The 20,892-nt window shown below is 36.2% G+C and overlaps 1 protein-coding gene across 1 annotated transcript in view; it reads right to left on the bottom strand.

Annotated features, from left to right (window-relative positions):
* Positions 1 to 1,085: 1,085 nt before the first annotated feature.
* Positions 1,086 to 20,892, bottom strand: part of acad11 (acyl-CoA dehydrogenase family, member 11) — a 52,190-nt gene continuing 32,383 nt past the window's right edge. Inside the window, exons 14-20 of the mRNA XM_033993412.3 lie at positions 16,568 to 16,634; positions 12,674 to 12,759; positions 12,356 to 12,427; positions 11,330 to 11,484; positions 8,728 to 8,844; positions 7,478 to 7,587; positions 1,086 to 2,625 (exon numbers count right to left, since the gene is read on the bottom strand). Coding sequence (XP_033849303.3) covers positions 2,511 to 2,625; positions 7,478 to 7,587; positions 8,728 to 8,844; positions 11,330 to 11,484; positions 12,356 to 12,427; positions 12,674 to 12,759; positions 16,568 to 16,634 — 722 coding nt within the window. The 3' untranslated portion in view covers positions 1,086 to 2,510. The remainder of the gene's footprint in view (positions 2,626 to 7,477; positions 7,588 to 8,727; positions 8,845 to 11,329; positions 11,485 to 12,355; positions 12,428 to 12,673; positions 12,760 to 16,567; positions 16,635 to 20,892) is intronic.

Below are 20,892 nucleotides of genomic sequence, written 5' to 3'. Positions count from 1 at the left end.
TGACCTGCTGAGATGAAATGGAGCAGGAGGTAAAAGGGCACTGCCGCATTAAAACGCTTCCCGAAATACCCACAAGATCTCCACACCCATCATATAAATATCAGCCATCTGCATTGTGGAGCTCAGAAAGAGGAAAGAATATTCCGAGGAGACTAGGTGCGTGTGACATTTCTCTATAACGTGTTTCTTACAAAATTCCACATTTGAGACCTATGTAGCTAATGGAAGTGCAAAATAGTTAAGCTTTATGGAATTATTATTTTAGGTTCAATTACTTAATTACTTTATGTTAAAACACTGTAATCAGGAGTCATAATGAAGAGATTTTGGTAGTGAAAATGCATACTGCAGATGTAACCTATGAACTGTGCCTTATTACTGGTTCTGCTGTATAAAGGGGTGGAAAACATTTCTTACAAGTTTATTACAAAATGTATGATTGAGTCATTAAAATGATAAAACTACTCCAAAAAGGAGCAGAACTGATCATTCATAGAGCAGTGGAAAACAATGGAATTAAGTAAAGCCGTCCAGCCAACATTTTAAAACTGGTGGTGTTTCAGTTCACTGGTACAGATCTGTGTAGTGAGTAATAACCAAAGGTCCACAGTCACATTTCCTGGTGACGGCCTCCACTTTAAGAGCAGTTCTTTTATTGTTGATTACTGCATAATGCTATCACCCAGATGCCAAAATTAATATTCATTTAACATTTTAAAAAATCCTTATGTTGAAAATCCAAAATTATAAATAACAGTAATATTTTGCTGTATGCACAGCACCATCATGTTTGCTTTTTTATCTGTACTATCATGATTTCCATAAACATCTTAGCACGAGTGTCTAATCACTATGTCTACCTTGTGTCTGCATTCTCAGAAAAGCCTCACACTGTTTCTCACTCCTACAATGATATTTAATAAAAACATTTAATTAATAAAAAAAAAAAAAATCATATTTGGACTTTATAAGGCAAATTAGGCTTACCCTTATGGCCAAAAGTTGTGCATCAGGTAGAATTTTAGGATTGAGACGTTATTAAAAAAAAAAAAAAAAAAAAAAAAAAAAAAAAAAACCTATATGAACACAATTTAGATCTTTTATTTCACATCATGTAATCAAAGAAACTACAAAATGATATCGCAGAAGTCTAATGGAAGCCATAATAGTAGTATAGTATTTCATGTTAGATTTTGAACTGTCACATTTTTCAATTTTCTTTAAGTATATGGAAAACAACAAAGTGTTATGTAATCCAATATGTTTATGTTACATTATTCAGCAGGTTTCATTTGACTTTATGAAGCAAACTTAGGTCATTCTATAGGGTGACTTTTGGCCAAAGCTGTACATTACAGAAAGCCGGCTAGCTTAGCTTCTTTGCATGCAGTTCAAATTAATCAATAGGTATTCTAGGAAGCATGAGAGATTATGAATAGCAACTGCCTGTTAATAATTTACATCTTTTTAATATTTTAACAATTACAAAATACAGTATCTTTATTCTCTTTAATACAGTGCATTAAAGTAAACTCTCAATTTCCCCATTAATATTATGATTTGAATTAGGCCAGCATGTAATTGTGTCATTAATATCAAAGCAAAGGTTCAATGCTATATTACAAATGTGGCTTTTACAATCTGGTTGCATGGTGGGAAATAAATTGCATTAATACAGTGATCGTCTAACATTTTTACAGTGTTTGACATGCAACAAATAACTTTTAAATTAGTCAATGAGGTAATTTTGACAAAAAAAAAATAGTAATTAATAATGCTGAGTAGGACAGAGCACAAGGAGGTTAAGTGGCTTGCTCAGGGTCACACTGCCAGGAAAAAGACAAGCTGTCTTCTAAACATTGCAGTGTATCCAGTTCATGATCGCTCCTGCAACAATGCTGGTGCTCTGACTGAAATGAGCGATGCATTGTGGAAACAGAAAACCAGCATTGTTGCAGGAGGGAACATGATCTGGATACACTACAAGCTTTAGACTTTATTTTTTCCTGGCTAACGCTCCCACAAAAATGTTTAAAAATGTATTGCCCATTTGATTTATGACCCATACCCATAATGTGTGATTACAAAATTTCAAAGGAATCGTCAATATGTTTAAAAATATAATGCTCTGGTACGGACAACTTACACAACTGTCCCTGAAAACTTGCTACATACTTCCCATACATCCTAAAATACCCTATCAACTTCAGTGGGTCACGACTTATATAGTATTCTATATGTAATCACCAGTTAACTCAATGACTATATCAAACCTGTTATAAATGTGAGTATGCAACATTTTTTATCAATTAACATTTTGGAAGAATGTCTAGTTTTAAGCACATGAGATGTAAAATGTAAACAAAAATCCTCTAGGCTATTTTAAAGTTTTTAAGTCGTTTTGAGGGAATCATGTGTGCTTAGCATATATTGTAAGCCAACAAAGGGGGAACGAATTAGCGAATGCTACTAGCGAAGCAAAAATTCAAGGTAAATGTTGAGAATAAGTTTTACATTTTGGCCCTAAATTTCTTGAGTTGGTCTCTTACTTCCATCTTTGCAATTGCAGAGAGGTGCACCTCATCAGGACCATCTGCAAAACGCAAAGTGCGCACAACTGCATACCTGAAAGAGAATAGAAATGTAGTTATTAGCTGTGACCTTGAACAGAAGAAGATATTTCCTCATTAGAGAAATATCAAAAGTTTAAAAGAAAATGGTGGTAAAAGTTCACCCAACTAAACCCTAATAAGAAGAAACACCAATGTCTCCTGCTATGGCAAACCAAATTAGCATTTAGAGATCTCTAAATCATTTCAGATACCTTGAAATAACATCCTGTTCATTTAGAGATATAGAGATATCTCTAAATAACTTCCTGTTCACTTTGCGATATTTCTAAATGGACAGGAAGTCCATTCAAAACATAGAGCATTTTCACAGGAAGTCATTTAGAGATATCTTGAAATTACTTCCTGTTATTTCGAGATATCTCTAAATGACAGTTTGGTGTACCATGCTAACAAAACATTATTTAACGATATCTGTAAATCAATTTGAGATATTTTTATTTCAAATTTAGATATCTCAAAATGAAATTAAGATTTCTTCAAAAATGGTTATTTACAGATATCTCAAATTCATTTAAAGATATCTGCAAATGATTTACAGATATCTAAATATTTCAAGATATCTTTAAATGATAATGTGGCTTGCCATACACCTGCTGGTCATTTAACACCTGCTATCAGTTGTGTCCTCGGTTGTAAAGTACAAGACTCCTTAATTTTCTCTGTTGGTTTGCCACGTAACATAGATTTGGAGGTTGAATAGTAAATACAAAGCAGTCATATAAATACTGCCAGCTATAGCTTGAAACCTAAGTTTGACCTTGGTAGAATGTCAGCTCTGGTTACGACGCTGATCCCAGCTCTGTGGATTTCAGTACATACACTTTAAAATGTATCATACAAAATGTATTCACAAATTGATTAATTAATACATAGAAAAAAAACAGATAACATATCGAATAGGCTTTTAAGTATAGAAGATTTACTGCACGATCTGAAGTATAATAATTTAAATATTCTTCTTCTTAGCGAGATCTCTATTGCGAGAGTTATGCGACATTGTTCAAATAAATAGCGGGAGTTGAGTTGTTGTTTGCTGCAGCAGAGGCTGCCCAAAGGATAATGTCTATACATGCAAGGGTGCAAGAATCTAAATAACATTGTTTTTGTTAAATGTAAACATGATCTGTACAATGCATTCTGTTCCGTCTTCATTTTACCTATTTTAATACTGTTTAATCCCATCTAAAAAATTGTGTTTCTATCAAAAAGCTTTTCATAATCATACAGCAGCCCCTCTCTAAACCAGATATGTTTGTCCGACATTAGGAGGCGTCAGGTTTTAAAAAATACAATTAAAGCGTACACACGTACATTTACTTTACAGGTATGGTAACACAAAATAAAGCATGCTGCTGCACTGTACACATTGGTGTACAATGCAAATAAAATATTTAAAATTGAAACTAAATGATTGCAGCATTTTTTTTTTTAATTTTGTATTATTATTATTATTATTATTATTATTATTATTATTATTATTAACTTGGCAACCTAGACAATTAACAAAAACTTGGTGCCGTATTGACAAGTTATGATACTTACAGGAGGACAGTCAATTCTTGTTAATACGAATTTCAAAGGACCAGCAACAAATTTTGCATTATACCACTGATTTGTATTATCATTAGTAGCTTATAAGTCAAATGTATACTGTCCATTTTTATTTAAGTTAGTCAGGGGTGCAGTGCTAAATTGTGCACAATTACAAACCACCTGAATAGGTGTGATTCCTATTCCGATACAGATGTTCAGAATGAGCTGGAGGGATTAGTGGCACATGTGTGCAGTCATTTGCTCCCAACACAATGGGGAAACCAGAAATGTCATAGAAATTTGTTTTCAAGGTTTGTAAGTACACCCTGCTTTTAGGGAAAAATGGGTATTTGGCTGTTCACCTCAAAAACGCACAAGAAAAAGTGGACTGGGAAATGCCAGCAACAATTGCGACTGTTTATAACATGCTTTCAAAAGTTCTTAACAGATTGATGCAATAGTAAGTGTTGCAATTGCCTGCAGCTTTCGTATACCACATTATAATATTTGAGAACCCTCATTTAAGAACATAACAAAGGTTACAAACGAGAGGAAGCCATTCAGCCCATCTTGCTCCTTTGGAGGATCCCGGGTGTCAGTTTCAACAACATTACTGGGGAGTTGGCTCCAGACTCCCACAATTCTCTGTGTAAAAAAGTGCCTCTATTTTCTGTTCTGAATGCCCCTTTATTTAATCTCCATTTGTGACCCTTGGTCCTTGTTTCTGGCTCGACATTGTCAATACCTTTTAGAATTCTGAATGCTTCTTTGCACTCTTTCCACAGCAGCAATATCTTTTTTTGCACTAGAATGAGATGTGCACTATCTCCACCCCCTTTTTGCGAATGTATGCAGGAACATCCATAACTGCATATTCATCTATGCTGGAACCACAAACAGAAACTACTAAAGCAAAGCATTCCCTAAAAAGTCGCAAATAGCATTATGCTTGTTTAGTATATTCCACCCTAGCCTTCCGTCTCGTTTGCGACTATTGTGACAGGCGCAACACTTTAGTACACCTACCCCTAAGTAGGGATGTGGTGTGTAACACAGAGATAAGCAATGCAGCAATGAAAGGGTTAATTTTAACACTGGAAATTGAAATTAAGTAAGAAAACCAAAGAATACAGCTGTGTACCAAACATTAATAACATTAAGTACTGCCTCTATGTTGTACATGTCATGGTCAGCAACAAATTTGACATGAAATGTTTATATAACACAGCAAATATGAAATGGTTTCTGAGATACAAGGATTTGACACTAGTGGTGGGAGCTTTGCAAAAACGCTGGCAGGAAAGGGTTATCATCACCTGGAAATCAAAAAGTCACATGACCCCAATATGGCAGCCATCTTAGGTCACTGGTCAAAGTGAAGGGAGCTGTTAGATTTTTCCAGCAGAATTTCCACATCACTGAAGTTTCCAGCTGGTTTATAAAATATTATCAGTAGTAGGTGTGAAGGTGGAGGTGGGTTGATAAACTCACACAAGCTCCTCTTACAGGTAAGCTTAATATTGAATAAATAACATTACACTGTATATAGTATAAACAATACAGCTGACCCTAGCATGCATATCTTTGACAATAGTTAAACATTTTGATAAATTTACAAACGGTTAAACATTTAAACTAAACTATAAACATCCCTGTAGCAGAGTAGCATTGCAGTCAAGGCTGGTCAGCTGCAGGAAAGCAGAACCAGAGTCAGAAACTGCAGTTTAAGCGCTGTGCACACTTTTATTCACAAAACAAACAAGGGCACAGGGGCCAAAACAAGCAGTTCAGACAAAAACAGATATTACTGCTTAGGCTGGGCACCAGCCTTCAGAAACACTCACCAGAACTCCTCTACCCAATCAAAGGATTTCTCCCTGCTTTTATAGCATGTGGCTGGGCTTAATTCATCCTCAATTAATCAATTAAGCTCCAGCCACATTCTGCACAAGGATTCGGCAGGGATGGAATTAACCCCATCCCTGCCAAACAAATAAAAAACACACCACCCACACTATTTACACCAACAGGGCTTCCACCCTGCCACAATCCCTAATCCACTAAATCAGTGTTTCTCAACCCCAGTCCTCGGGGACCCCTGTGTCTTCTGGTTTTCATTCCAACTGAGCTTTCAATTTTAATTGTCTTAAACAGTTGGAGATTTCAACTTAACTATACAATGTTATAAATAACTTGAAATCTTCAACTTTTTAGGAGCTGAGAACAATTAATAAGGTCTAATTGAGATCATTATTAGTTCAATTACGGGCTTAGTTAAGTAATTGAGAGTTCAGTTGGAATGAAAACCAGAAGACACAGGGGTCAACTGGGGTTGAAAACCACTGCACTATATGACTATAAAGTTTCTAAAAATAATAATAATAAAAAAATATATATATATATATATATATATGTTGGCTCATGTATGTTCTTATATTAAAACTAATCACAACTTTGATTTTTATGAGATCAGATATTTTTGCTTTCATCCAGTGACATATTGATAACTATTACTGATAAGGTTTGGCAGTTAGTAAAAAGTTGTATGCTTTTATGCAGGATCAAAGCATGTATAATATAGACAAAATTAACACATGCACGGAACAGAAGCAAGACGCACAGAATCAGCTTATAGTAACAGTACATGGGAAACCAATAAATACATTGTCTCTGTTTGTGGATGCTACTATTGTAATGCTTTTCTATTACATGCATTTCAAGTGTGTTTATTTTATAAAATTGTTATATTATCAGAAGAAGACTGACTGTAATATCATCCTTTTCAAGTGAACACCATGCATGTGAATGTTTTTGTTCACTTTTAGCCTTGGAAACTACTTTGACATAACAGCATAAAACATTCTGAAAAAAAAAAAAAAAAAAAAAAAAACATAACATATTGAAGTTAATAAGATGAATTCTGTTGGCTGTTAAGACAAAGGAGTAATGGATGCAAATTAGATGACTAAAAACGACAACATGAATTACAGCAGATGAGTTATGAAGCTGTCGCAGGGCATAAGTGAAGAATAAGGGAGAATTGCCAGCTTGGAATTACAAATCAAGCATATGCATTGCCATACTATAAATGAATACTTCTCTAGTGTCAGCAATTGAGTTTCTTCAAACCCAAGGGATGTTGGACAAATTAAACCTGAACATTTTACAAATGTCTTGGACAAGACAGTTTAATGAGAGAGTTTACAGGAAAAGCCATAAATATAAAGAAAGGGACTTGCACCCACCCCCACTGATATAAACATGCTGGTGTGAAACCTTGAATTATAATGCTCTGAGAGTATTGTACTTACATCTGTGCAAGAGGGAAATCTTGTGACACTCCACCTCCTCCATGAACTTGAATTGCGTAGTCTACCACCTTACAGGCCATTCTAGCAGCTGCCACCTTGATCATTGCAATCTGCATGAGAGGTTAGGATACTGTTAGCATACTGGCTAAGGGGTGGACTCAGTCAAGAAAAAAATTAAGCAAATAAAGCACATGTCTTGTTTCAGTATTATTTTGTATTTAGGATTACCAAAGGGTTTTCATAGAACCTTCTATGTGAATATTTATTTTTTGCTATTATCTAGTTGCAGTCCCCTTTTTGCAAAATGTCTACACTGCATGAAAATCAGCAAGATTTTTGTTTACAGAATAAAATCATCTAAATGTCACTGCCTTGCAATGTAAAACACTGCTTCCTCTAGAGGGACATGTATCTAATGCTCCCCAAGTAGTGACTTCATAGGCAGCAGTATTTAAACTGGGGATGTGGCAAGGTTGCTGCTGCCAATGGACCAAAGTTATGTGGGACTGTATCCATTAAAATCTTAATTACAGCTAGATCAGATGATTTCAAAGTGTGCCTATTAAGATATTAGCTCGACTTTTTCTCAACCTTTTTGAAACCAGGGACTGGCTCAGTGTCTTCCTAAAATATGGCAGCCCACTTGTAAAGCCTGTACCACTGCAATGTATACAGTACAAGGCTGGCTGTTTTAAGCAATTTAACCCAGAGCAGTTTACAAAAATCATATTTTGAAAAACTAGAAAAAAAATTCCAAGGTGGTTTATTTAAGTGCTAAGTTGTTTCTTAGTGCTTTTGTAACATTTTGTAACAGATATTTCTTCCTTTCATAAAACAGTTAACACAATTATTAAGCACTACTATATAGATATAAATACACTGTGTCAGTAATTTTTTTGTCTCAATTAAATCCATGGACTAGCATTCCATGGACCGGTCGTTGAGAAACAGTGACCTAGACTTCATTTAACGTCCATATTTTATACTGGCGTGCCAGTAAATGTCTAGGGCTTTCATTTATTCAACAGACTTTTTGTTTGTTTGTTTTCCCCCTGGGCATTTAAAATTGTTAAACAGGAAAAGCCTGCTGAGATTTTTGATCTCATTAACAGGGGCGACTTCTTCAAACAGGGCACATTTGTTTTTCCTCGCATCTAAAACATTCTACCCAAAAGTTAAGCATTTTCCCCATATACAGTTTCTAAGAGATGCAACAACTAATGTATTAAATTATTCCTTATTTTTAATACCTCTTTCCTTGCAGCGGCACTTCCCAAAGTATCTATGGAGTTGGCAGCATTAAGGGTTAGCAGACGGGTTTGTTCAATGCTAATGCGACATTCTGCAATCCAATGTGCAACCACTTCCTACAAAAAAACAAAACAGAACAAACACAAAAATTATGAGTAAAGCAAAGCTAACAATGAAATAAAAAAATAATTGCCTTTCATGTGAATATAATACTGTTCTCTAAATTACTGACTAAAAACAACGAATAACTGATATAAATTACAGAAGACTGTAAATGAACTGTCAGTTAAATGTTTATTTACTATTGAATTTAAATAATATTGCCTTTTCATATCAAGACATAGTTCACCAGTTTTTGTTTTTTCTGCATCTGTTCATGAAAAACAAAACCCAATTCATTATACACCTTTCTAAGGATGCAGATCTGCTAGCCTTATTTGGCAATAGTGGCTTTCCGTCGTATAAGAAATGAATAAAGGTCATCTTTCTGTCGTTCAAATATTAGAGGAATAAACCTTGCATGGAGCTTATAAGTGGTTTCTCATGCTTTTGTTTGTACAGTCTTGGCATGAATATATTAAATGATTATAAAAACTTCAACATAGAATCCAAAATTATGTTTACCCCAATTGAACACTTTAAATCACAGCTGTTTGAAAAAAAACTGTATTAACTGTGCTTTATGTAGTTCAGTACAGTTTGAGAAAATGACACACACATTGGCTTTTTCAAGTCATCCATTAGGTTGTGTACTGTTTTTTTTTGTTTGCGTTGTTTTTTAAAGGCCATGTAAAGTTTAGAATTTCAGTGAAATGAAATTTCTGCAAATTATTATTGACAAAGCACTGTCTGATGTTGCTTGTGGAATACAATGAAGCCACAACTCTAAGAAATGCTTCTGTATTTGCAAGAAACTTAATAAAGATACACTCAATGCATAACCCCCCCAAAAAACCTTTTTGCTTTCAAAAGTATAGATGTTAATATCAAATCATAAAAAATAAATCTTATCCTCGTGCGTGTTGACATGTTTGCTTGTTTTTATCTTATCATACTGCTTTTGCTTCTTGGATTAGCACCCTCAAATTATACCAAGAAGATGTATTAAAATCTGAGCTTTATGTGAAACAAATTCTCTTTGAAATCTAATTTTCACTACACACTGTAAATCATATGTCTTGTTTGGAAATCAGAAGAAAAACAGATTTATCCCTAGTCAAAAAAATCTATATTTGAATCTATATAGCAGCCACATCACTCATATTTGTATACCTTTTCTCTAATTTTTTATCAATCAAAGCTGTTCAGTTTAGTGATAACAATAAGGTCAACTGTTTCTCAGAAACTAGATGCATATTTTCAGCTGTAGAATTATCTCGTCAGGCAAATATTATAAAACGGGGGAGTTTATTTTACTAAACAACAAGTTGGATCAAGTCTGTTTCATTTCTGCTGATTTCTTTTTTTTTAGTAAATGACTAAGGCAGTGCTAAGTTGGCAGTGCTAAGTTGATAATGGTACTGGAATTCTACTGAAGTAAATGTCATCAAGACAGCACATGTGTGAAACAGGAGGAAATCTTTGATTTTAAAAAGCATTTTATTTCAGTTTGGTTCTGTACCTCATATGCATGCAGGATATTGTATTACAGCTTTGCATTACTTGTAGAATATGGGTCCTATGAGTCAGATACTAACCAGGTCCTAACCTAGATACTAACCTCCTTATATTTGTTGCCCATGAAATACCTAAGTAAGATTAAAGATTTCCAAACAGGTTAACTGTCTCATGAGTATGTCTTCACCTCGAAAATGGGATGGCTATTTAAGGTTCTGATAGCAATTGGCCATTCCATGTCAACTGGTACAATGGAGGGGGCCAGCCTGGAATATAGTTGTGTTGGGGTCAATGGAAACACAGGGCATGTAGTATGATATGACATATTGAAACTCAATGGACATTCAAATATTGATGAATAAGTATTAGTCATACTTTCTTTTTTATCTTTAAAATGGAGCAGTAATATTTTTCCTAACTTTAAGAAATTAAGTCAAGTTGACATGTTTTTATAGTTCTGCCTTTTATATTACAATTGAATGCTTGAAGGTAGGCTTTGAAACACGTGAAACTGGTTAAGAACTAATACTGTTTGCCAGCTGTCCTATACAATGTGGTCAGTCCATAATAAATCACCATGAACTCTTCCACTTAATAATATAAGGGTTAGTCTGACTAAAATACAGAATATTTTCTTCATCTTAGTTGAGAAAACAAGTCAATAAAGTATCCCATATTTTAAATATTATACATCACAATTTTTAATATTATTGTTTTGATCCTTGAACAACATACAGTACTTCACACTTAAATATACAGAATATGACCAGCATTGCTCTAAACACATATGTTTAAACATAACATTAACAAACCAAATTTGTGAACTGTTAGTATTACAATGCATGTCTGTGATTCTCTGAAAAACTGCATCTGGTTTCTTAGGCGATTTCTGTCTGCTTCTTTACAGAGCAAAGCAGTTTAATGAAAGTGTAATGCAAAGCACTCGGGTATCAAGGACAGAGGTTCCTTAACAAACACACTTACATGCTGGTAGAGTTTCTTTCCGAAGGTCTCTCTACAGGCCGCACGCTGGCACAATAGTTCCAGAGCTCGCTCAGCCAGCCCTATTGTTCTCATACAGTGGTGAAGTCGGCCTGGTCCAAGTCGACCTTGTGCTATTTCAAATCCTCTTCCTTCACCTAAGGAAACAGTTATATCAGCAAATGAAAAAGGATACTCCTTTGTGGTTTCTTTTATAGAATTTAAGCTTGGCTATGAATTGAAACTTGTGTGTCACTGGAATGCAGCACTTGAAAGTAGTAAACTGATAAAATTGTTCTGGTTCCTGATTTGGTACACAGCCTTGTGTTTGAAACCCCTGGATTAAACTGGCTTTGTCCATTACAGGATATTTTTTTATTTTTACAAACGTTAAAGTCATTAACATGGTTAACATCACACAATTCATTAAATCTAAGAAATGCAATGGCTATGCAATTTCAGCAGTCTTCACAGAGGGAGAATGGTCAAGGGGTTGGTCCCCAGAGGATTTCTCCTAAATAGGGTGCACTATCCCCTATGCATTGTGGCCTTAATTCATCTTTGACCCTTCATGTAAGGATGATGATTTTTGATGATCACCAATTTGTTTTTGACTTTTGTTCAAAAACCTTCTGCCAAATAAAATGTAATGCGTGAAACTAAAAAGCTCTGTAGTCAACAAAGGTTAAGCTGAACTTTATTATATTTGGCTGCTATCCTGATTTGTTGCGAATCTCTTTTTGCAACATTTTAGTTCTGAGTCTTTGGAAAATGTACATGTGTTATATGTGATACACCTCTCAGAAACATTCAAAAGTTGAAGAATTTTATCTAAATTCCAGATGCTGAAGCAGGGAAAACATGTGGAATGAACTTGAGTCTTAAAATCACAATGTTTATGTTAGTTCAGTGAGTCAGTGGTTCTCGTCTTTCAAAATATTTATTTTATTATTTTGCTATCCTTAATGTTGTGTTTATGTATCAAATAAAACAGAGGCAAGGCCAACAGATGTTCTTGAAAATACTTACCTAAAATAATGCTAGATAAAGGCACATGCACATCTTCAAAATGTATCTCAAAGTGACCACCATGAAAAGCATCTGGGGAGACAATAGTTTCATACTGACACTGTATATTGTAAAGACACGTGGAGTTCAGTTTTCATTGTTGAAATCTAGAGTACATTCAGAAGGCTCTTATATGATTGTATGTATGTAAGAAATTAGAGTGTCTGGCAGACAGACCAGGGCTTTCCATTCTTTATTTATACCATTTTGAACAATTCACAAAGACCAAAGGGTGTTAAAATCACTGAAATGTGAGAACTGTACTGAAAATGCCCTTACCGTCATAGCCAAACACTGATAAGGGTCTGATCAGCTTTACTCCCGGGGTCTCTAATGGAACAAGGATCATGCTGTGCTGTTTGTGCCTGCAACACAAACAGTACATCTGTATTGTCAGATTGTACATTATTGATGTTCATTAATATGAAAGACAGCAGTGATAAAAAATAAAAATAAAAAATGAGGGTGTCCAAGGTCAAGTATTACTGAGGACGAGTCATTACTGTCAGTAGTAAGCATAGCCCCTGAGGATTCTTACAAAAGAGCAAGCTTTGCATTTTAATAACTCTGCTGTCATTTTGATGAGCAGGTTGACATGGATACCTTTATAAATGCCACAATACATTAAGATATGTACCTGTATAGTAGTTGACATTGTTTGACAGAATAAAAGAATAACATCGGCAGTATAAATGTTCATTGACTTGGGCCTTGACCTTTGTGGAAGACTCATGTTTCAAATATCAAATACCTGTCACCATTTATAGTGGAATGGGTTTTCTACCTTAGACCTTTTTATTATATAGTTTACTTTAAAAAAAAAAAAAAAAAAAAACATGAATCACTTTGTATAACGTTGTATTACTATTAGAACATAAGAACATAAGAAAGTTTACAAACGAGAGGAGGCCATTCGGCCCATCTTGCTCGTTTGGTTGTTAGTAGCTTATTGATCCCAGAATCTCATCAAGCAGCTTCTTGAAGGGTGTCAGCTTCAACAACATACTCAACAAAGTTCCCTTGGTCGACATTGTCAATACTTATTTTGAATGCTTGATTCAGATCACCGCGTAGTCTTCTTTGTTCAAGACTGAACAGATTAAATTCTTTGAGCCTGTCTGCATACGACACCTTTTAAACCAGGGATAATTCTGGTCGCTCTTCTTTGCACTCTTTCTAGAGCAGCAATATCCTTTTTGTAATGAGGTGACCAAAACTGAACACAATATTCTAGGTGAGGTCTTACTAATGCAATGTAAAGTTTTAACATTACTTCCCTTGATTTAAATTCAACACTTTTCACAATATATCCGAGCATCTTGTTGGCCTTTTTTATAGCTTCCCCACATTGTCTAGATGAAGACATTTCTGAGTCAACATAAACTCCTAGGTCTTTTTCATAGTTCCCTTCTTCAATTTCACTATCTCCCATATGGTATTTATAATGAACAGTACCTTACACTTTTCTCTATTAAATGTCATTTGCCATGTGTCTGCCCAGTTCTGAATGCTGTCTAGATCATTTTGAATGACCTTTGCTGGTGCAACAGTGTTTGCCACTCCTTGTATTTTTGTGTCGTCTGCAAATTTAACAAGTTTGCTTACTATACCAGAATCTAAATCATTAATGTAGATTAGGAATAGCAGAGGACCTAATACTGATCCCTGTGGTACACCACTGGTTACCTCGCTCCATTTTGTTGTTTCTCCTCTAATCTGTACTTTCTGTTTTCTACATGTTAACCACTCCCTAATCCATGTGCATGCATTTCCCTGAATCCCTACTGCGTTCAGTTTGAGAATTAATCTTTTATGTGGGACTTTGTCAAAAGCTTTCTGGAAATCTAAATAAACCATGTCGTATGCTTTGCAATTATCCATTGTCGATGTTGCATCCTCAAAAAAATCAAGCAGGTTAGACACGATCTCCCTTTCCTAAAACCATGCTGACTGTCTCCCAGGATACTGTTACCATTTTGGATCTTATTATAGTTTCCATAAGTTTACATATAATAGAAGTCAGGCTTATTGGTCTGTAGTTACCTGGTTGGGTTTTGTCTCCCTTTTTGTAGATCGGTATTACGTTTGCAATTCTCCAGTCTGTCGGTACAACCCCTGTGTCAAGAGACTGTTGCATGATCTTGGTGAGCGGTTTGTAAATAACTTCTTTCATTTCTTTGAGTACTGTTGGGAGGATCTCATCCAGCCCAGGGGATTTGTTTATTTGTTACGCTAAAGTTATTTCTGTTATGCTAAAGTTATTTAAAACTGGATAGGAACAGGTCGACATGTGGGACATGTTGTCCATATCCTCCTTTGTAAAAGCTTGTGAAAAGCAATCATTTAATATATTTGCTATTTTTTTCTTCATCTATGATTTTGCCATTTGTATCACTTAGACATTTAACCTCCTCTTTGAATGTTCTCTTGCTGTTATAATATTGGAAAAACATGTTATATATAATATAAAAGAAAAAAAAATACATACATGATTACTTATGATTATTAACAATAATAATAATTAAAAAGAAGAAGAACTGTTAGAAAATAACGTTTATTAATATAAACATAATGGTCACTCTGGAGAATGCTACACAGGTGAAACGCTGCATTTAAAAAAAATAAATAAAGACACACACACAAATATAGCATACACAAATATATTTAACCGTTACTTCTTGACATCCTTCATCAAATTCAGTTTTTCTCAATATTAACATGTGATAATACATTTACATATACCGCCAGGTTTCCCTCCACCAGTGTAATATGAAAAACTGCATATTTTACCGCTTATCGCTACCACTTCCAGTGTAATCAGACCTTTAAGCAGATCAACCGCTTACTGTATAAAATGTATATATTTAAAACCCTCCCCCACAAAAATCAGCTACCATAGAATACACTATGCCCTACAATCTCAGTTAGCCATTCCCATGTTTTATTTGGATTGTTTGTATTCATTGAAATGCAGTTTGGGTGGCGACAAACCACATATTTACACCAAGGCCAGATTGTTTCAATTCAGTACTTCCTAATTCCTGAGAAATACTACTTATTAGTCATGACATCCTAGATCCAAAAACAACATGTTTGTACATTTCATGGTTGCAACACTGTACAACATAACATATTGATATTGAATAAGTACTGTAATTCATCTGTGGATAATTAATAAGAAAGACATACAAACATGGCCACATAGATTAACTTTTAGCTTCAGAGAAGCTTCATATTTATTTCTTATTATAGACAACTGAAATGTTAATATAATGTAGAGAGGTTAGCAGAAATTAATTTCCCAGTGCTGAAGTGCACAGTTCAAACTATGTTTTTAACAGCTGAATGCACCACTGAAACCTTAATTTGAATCATTTTGGAGGATAATTTATCTTCTAAAGCAGGGGTTGCTGAGAATAACAAAATTACATTGACAGTTGGCCAAAGATGTCAACTTGATGAAGTTGTTGTCATTATTGTAAAAATGGATGACTTTATATTCCAATTGCACTTTTTGAAACACATGTTATCAGCCAAGTGCTAAAAGTCTGTGTTAAAGTTTTTGCTACAGGACAAAAAAAGGGCCAAACCTTCTCAACCACACATAAAAGTAAGTCCAGACCAATACAATAACATGCTTTCATTGAATTAAAAACGACATTACACTCTTGTTACCATATCTGGTAAACTAATATAAAATAAAAATAACTTGAAAGTGCAGTATTGCTTAAAAGTGTATATGCACAGTGATGTTAACCATAATGATGCTGTTAAAATGTTATTATGTGTACCTACTAATGTAATCACGGTTAACTCATTAACATTTAAATACAGAACCAGGAAACAGCAAACAAAAGTGCTTTCTGAATTACATATACAGTATTCACACTTTTTATGATACTACTGTGTACATTTTCATGTCTTTAAAACTGCTTTTACAATACATTTCTATTGAAAGTCTTTTCAGTGAAACAAACAACACGAAAGGCAATAAAATAGAGGTAATTTATCACTCATAAATCTGCAAGTAAACACTACTTTCAGGAGGAATTCTATTTTTGAGTGTGTCTTGGCACATGTAAAACAACCTATATAACACATGCTACTCAGCTCGTTGATGATTCTTTTACATGAGCCTTGAGTTGCTATGTATTTCAGGAGCAAAAAGCTTACCTTTCCACAGAACTAGTTCTACTCCTGCCCATCACAACAGCTATTTTACAGTTTGGATTTCCAGCACCTGAAAAATAATAAATATGTATTAATATTGTGGCGATCTCGGTTACGCAGGCAGGCACATCACACAGGGCGAGACAATCCACACACAGGCAGACGGTGGGCACGAACCCGGTACCTCTGGCACTAAAGCATAGCGCCGATACCACGGGACAAAAGAGCCGGCTCCTTTGTAAGGAGAGTATATCGGGCTTATGTCTCTGTGTGTGATTATGTCACCTACCAGCAGGGCCCGGCAAGGCGGCGGCCTAGGTCCCCACACTTAAGGGGGCCCCGCGCGCGTCACAAATTGTATGACGTCTTCAGAGTCAAAACAGTCTCGCCAGTATTATGTCGGCCCCTCGCAAGTACGAGTCGGGCCATTGTAAAAGGAAAATAAAAAATATAAAGAAATTCAGGACAAGCAGCAATAAGGAGCTCTGCTGCCGTATCTTGACAAACCGCCAAATAAAAATCTTCTCCGGGAAGCAAATGAATCAGATTCAGAGTCTTCACAATAATCACCTCCAAAATATTGATTTCTGTTTACCAATGTAACGTTCCCACATTTGCACTTTCTGACTGACAAAGTGGACGTATTTCCTCATGCGAGTGTACTCGATCATAAGAAATGTCTTTTTAAAAATGCAACATCTAAGGGTTAGCTGTCTGATAGGCTATCAATAGCCTGTCCCTCTTTACATTCCACCGAAGAAAAACAAGACACGGCACAGGACAGTTTTAAAGTTTTACTGGAGACTTTTCTTAAAGTGAGTAGGCTACTATGAAATCCATAATAAAATCGAGATTGTGTGTATTAAAGTAAGCCGGACCACCACACCAACAGTCTGAATACGTATCTGCAATAAATTAAATATTTGGCAGTACACTCGTAAATGCAGCATGGTATAAAATAAAGCTGCTTCTGGGCTAGAATATTCAGAAAAAAACGTCATGATGTTTTGTCGGGCATATTGTTTTAGTGTAATTTACACAGCAAAAATTAAAGAGCACTCAAAACTGCAGCTGAATGTGCAGTATCCAAATGTGAAATGTTACACGTGGATTTGATAAGTAGATTGGTCAAATATAATTTTAGATTTATATAAAAAGGATAACGTTTAGATTGGTCAAATATAATTTTAGATTTATATAAAAAACGATAACGTTTGCAAACAGTTTTTATTTCGCTTTAGTGACAGCACACCTGCAGTATGCCTTGCATACTTTATTTTTTTTTTTTTTTAAATTAAGATTTTTTTTGCCTAGGGCCCCACACAGACTAAGGCCGGCCCTTCCTACCAGCCCTGCTGCTGCCTTCCCCATGCACGCTACACTGTATAGACACAGACTAAGCACAAACTCAAGCGTAAGTGTAAAAAACTAAATACATGGAAAGTCACACTCTCCAAAAAAAAGTTATAAAGACAACGAAACATAAATCCTGTTTTAATTGTTTACTTCCTGTTTTGCCAAACCAAGTAACTAAAAGTATGTTATTCATGATTTAACTGTTGGCTTTCCAAAGCTAATTGTGGCGGAGTGTCCTGTCCCTTTGTTTATTATTTATTTATATTATGATTTATTTGTATATATGACGATGAAAGCTAATATCATTTACTATTGTTTTGTGTTTATATTTTAGAAACCTCGTGAGGATGCGTGACTGATCAGCTACTGATTATTTAACTAGCTGACAGTCACGCATCCTTATTAAACTTGTGCAGACTCTTGCCGAGAGGTAATAAGATAATTATTAGCTAGTTAACCCCTCAACCAGAATATAAAAGACCTGCAACTGTGGCTGCACGGGGAAGTGTGTTCGAGAGGCGGAACGAGTCGGCTGGTAAAGGAAAGTAAACCTTGAAGAGAAGTAAACAATTGCTACGTATGCTGGTTTTGCAACCAGCACGCTACTTGTTTCTGTTTGTTTGGTGTTATGTTTTGTTAAAATGTTTTGTTTTATTATTTAAAACAAAACATTGGTGCGACAAATATGGTTGCACAACAATTCGTCCCGCGGCAATTCGTCCACATGACAGTTGGCCCCCTAAACCATTCGTCCCTAGTATTACTAGATCATGTACATATTTTATGATTCATAATACAACAAACATATGTGTGTACTTTTAAGATGTTGACTGTGTAACCACATACAGTGCCTTGCATAAGTATTCACCCCCCTTGGACTTTTCCACATTTTGTAGTGTTACAACCTGGAATTAAAATGGATTTAATTGGGATTTCTACCATTTGATTTACACAACATACTTAACACTTTGAAGGTGCAAAATATTTTTTATTGTGACACAAAAGTTAATTAAACAAAAAAAAAGACATTTGTTGGTTGCATAAGTATTCACCCCCCTGAGTCAATACTTGGTAGAGGCACCTTTGGCAGTAATTACAGCTGTGAGTCTTTTTAGGTAAGTCTCTACCAGCTTTGCACATTTGGATCCTGCAATTTTTGCCCATTCTTCTTGGCAAAATTGCTCAAGCTCTGTCAAGTTGGATGGGGACCGTTGGTGAACAGCAATTTTCAAGTCTTGCCACAGATTCTCAATCGGATTGAGGACTGGGCTTTGACTGGGCCATTCTAAGACATTCAGGTTCTTGTTTTTAAACCACTCCAGTGTAGCTTTGGCTGTGTGTTTAGGGTCATTGTCCTGCTGGAAGGTGAACCTCCACCCCAGTCCCAGGTCTCTTGCAGACTGAAACAGGTTTTCCTCTAGAATTTCCCTGTATTTGGCTCCATCCATCTTGCCCTCAATCCTGACCAGTTTCCCAGTCCCTGCCGATGAAAAGCATCCCCATAACATGATGCTGCCACCACCATGCTTCACCGTGGGGATGGTGTTCTCAGGGTGATGAGCAGTGTTGGCTTTGCGCCACACATAGCGTTTTGCGCTAAGGCCAAAAAGTTCAATTTTGGTCTCATCAGACCAGAGAACCTTTTTTTTTTTTTTTTTTTTTAAATTTAGTCGTCGCCAATTTTTTACCCCGGTTTTTCTCCCCAGTTTAGCATGCCCAATTATTATCTGTATCCTCGGCTCACCGCTCGCAACCCCCCCGCCGACTCGGGAAACGGAGGCTGGAACACGCGTCCTCCGAAACGTGCTCCTGCCAAGCCATCATTTTTCTCACTGCAGATCCACAGCAATGCCACCAGACCTATAGTGCCGGAGGACAACACAGATCTGGCGGCTCCACTGCAGAACCACAGGCGCCCTATCGGCCACAGGGGTCGCTGATGCGCGGTGAGCCGTGGAATCCCCTGCCGACCTAAGCCCTCCCTACCCGGGCAGCGGTCAGCCAATTGTGCGCTGCCCCCTAGGAACTCCCGGTCACGGTCGGCTGTGACATAGCCTGGATTCGAACCTGCGATCTCCAGGCTATAGGGCACATCCTGCACTCTGCGCGGAGCGCCTTTGCTGGATGCGCCACTCGGGAGCCCCTAGAGAACCTTTTTCCACATGTTTGCTGTGTCTCCCACATGCCTTTTGGCAAAATCCAAACGGGATTTGATATGGGTTTTTTTCAGCAATGGCTTTCTTCTCGCCACTCTTCCATAAAGCCCAGCTTTGTGGAGCGTCCGGGTTATAGTTGTCCCATGGACGGTTTCTCCCATCTCAGCTGTGGATCTCTCCAGCTCCTTCAGAGTTACCATTGGCCTCTTGGTAGCTTCTCTGACTAATGCCTTCCTTACCTGGTCACTGAGTTTTGGTGGACGGCCTTCTCTAGGCAGAGTCGCGGTTGTGCCATATTCTTTCCATTTTTTAATAATGGATTTAACAGTGCTCCGGGGGATGTTCAAAGTTTGGGATATTTTTTTATAACCTAACCCTGATTGATGCTTCTCCAGAACTTTATCCCGGACTTGTTTTGATAGCTCCTTGGTCTTCATGATGCTGTTTGTTTAGATATGCTCTCTAACGAACTCTGGGGCCTTCCAGAAACAGGTGTATTTAATCTGAGATCATGTGACACTTTAATTGCACACAGGTGGACTCCATTCAACTAATTATGTGACTTCTGAAGGCAATTGGTTGCACCAGATCTTATTTGGGGTTGTCACAGCAAAGGGGGTGAATACTTATGCAATCAAGACTTTTCAGTTTTTTATTTGTAAAAATTTTTGAAAAATATGTAGATTTTTTTCCCCACCTCGACATTATGGACTATTGTGTGTAGATCAGTGACAAAAAATCCTAATTAAATCTACTTTAATTCCAGGTTGTAACACTACAAAATGTGGAAAAGTCCAAGGGGGGTGAATACTTATG

Source organism: Acipenser ruthenus, chromosome 3 (assembly GCF_902713425.1).
Source record: "Acipenser ruthenus chromosome 3, fAciRut3.2 maternal haplotype, whole genome shotgun sequence".
NCBI classification, from domain to species: domain Eukaryota; kingdom Metazoa; phylum Chordata; class Actinopteri; order Acipenseriformes; family Acipenseridae; genus Acipenser; species Acipenser ruthenus.
This window is presented reverse-complemented; position numbering and strand designations above follow the sequence as displayed.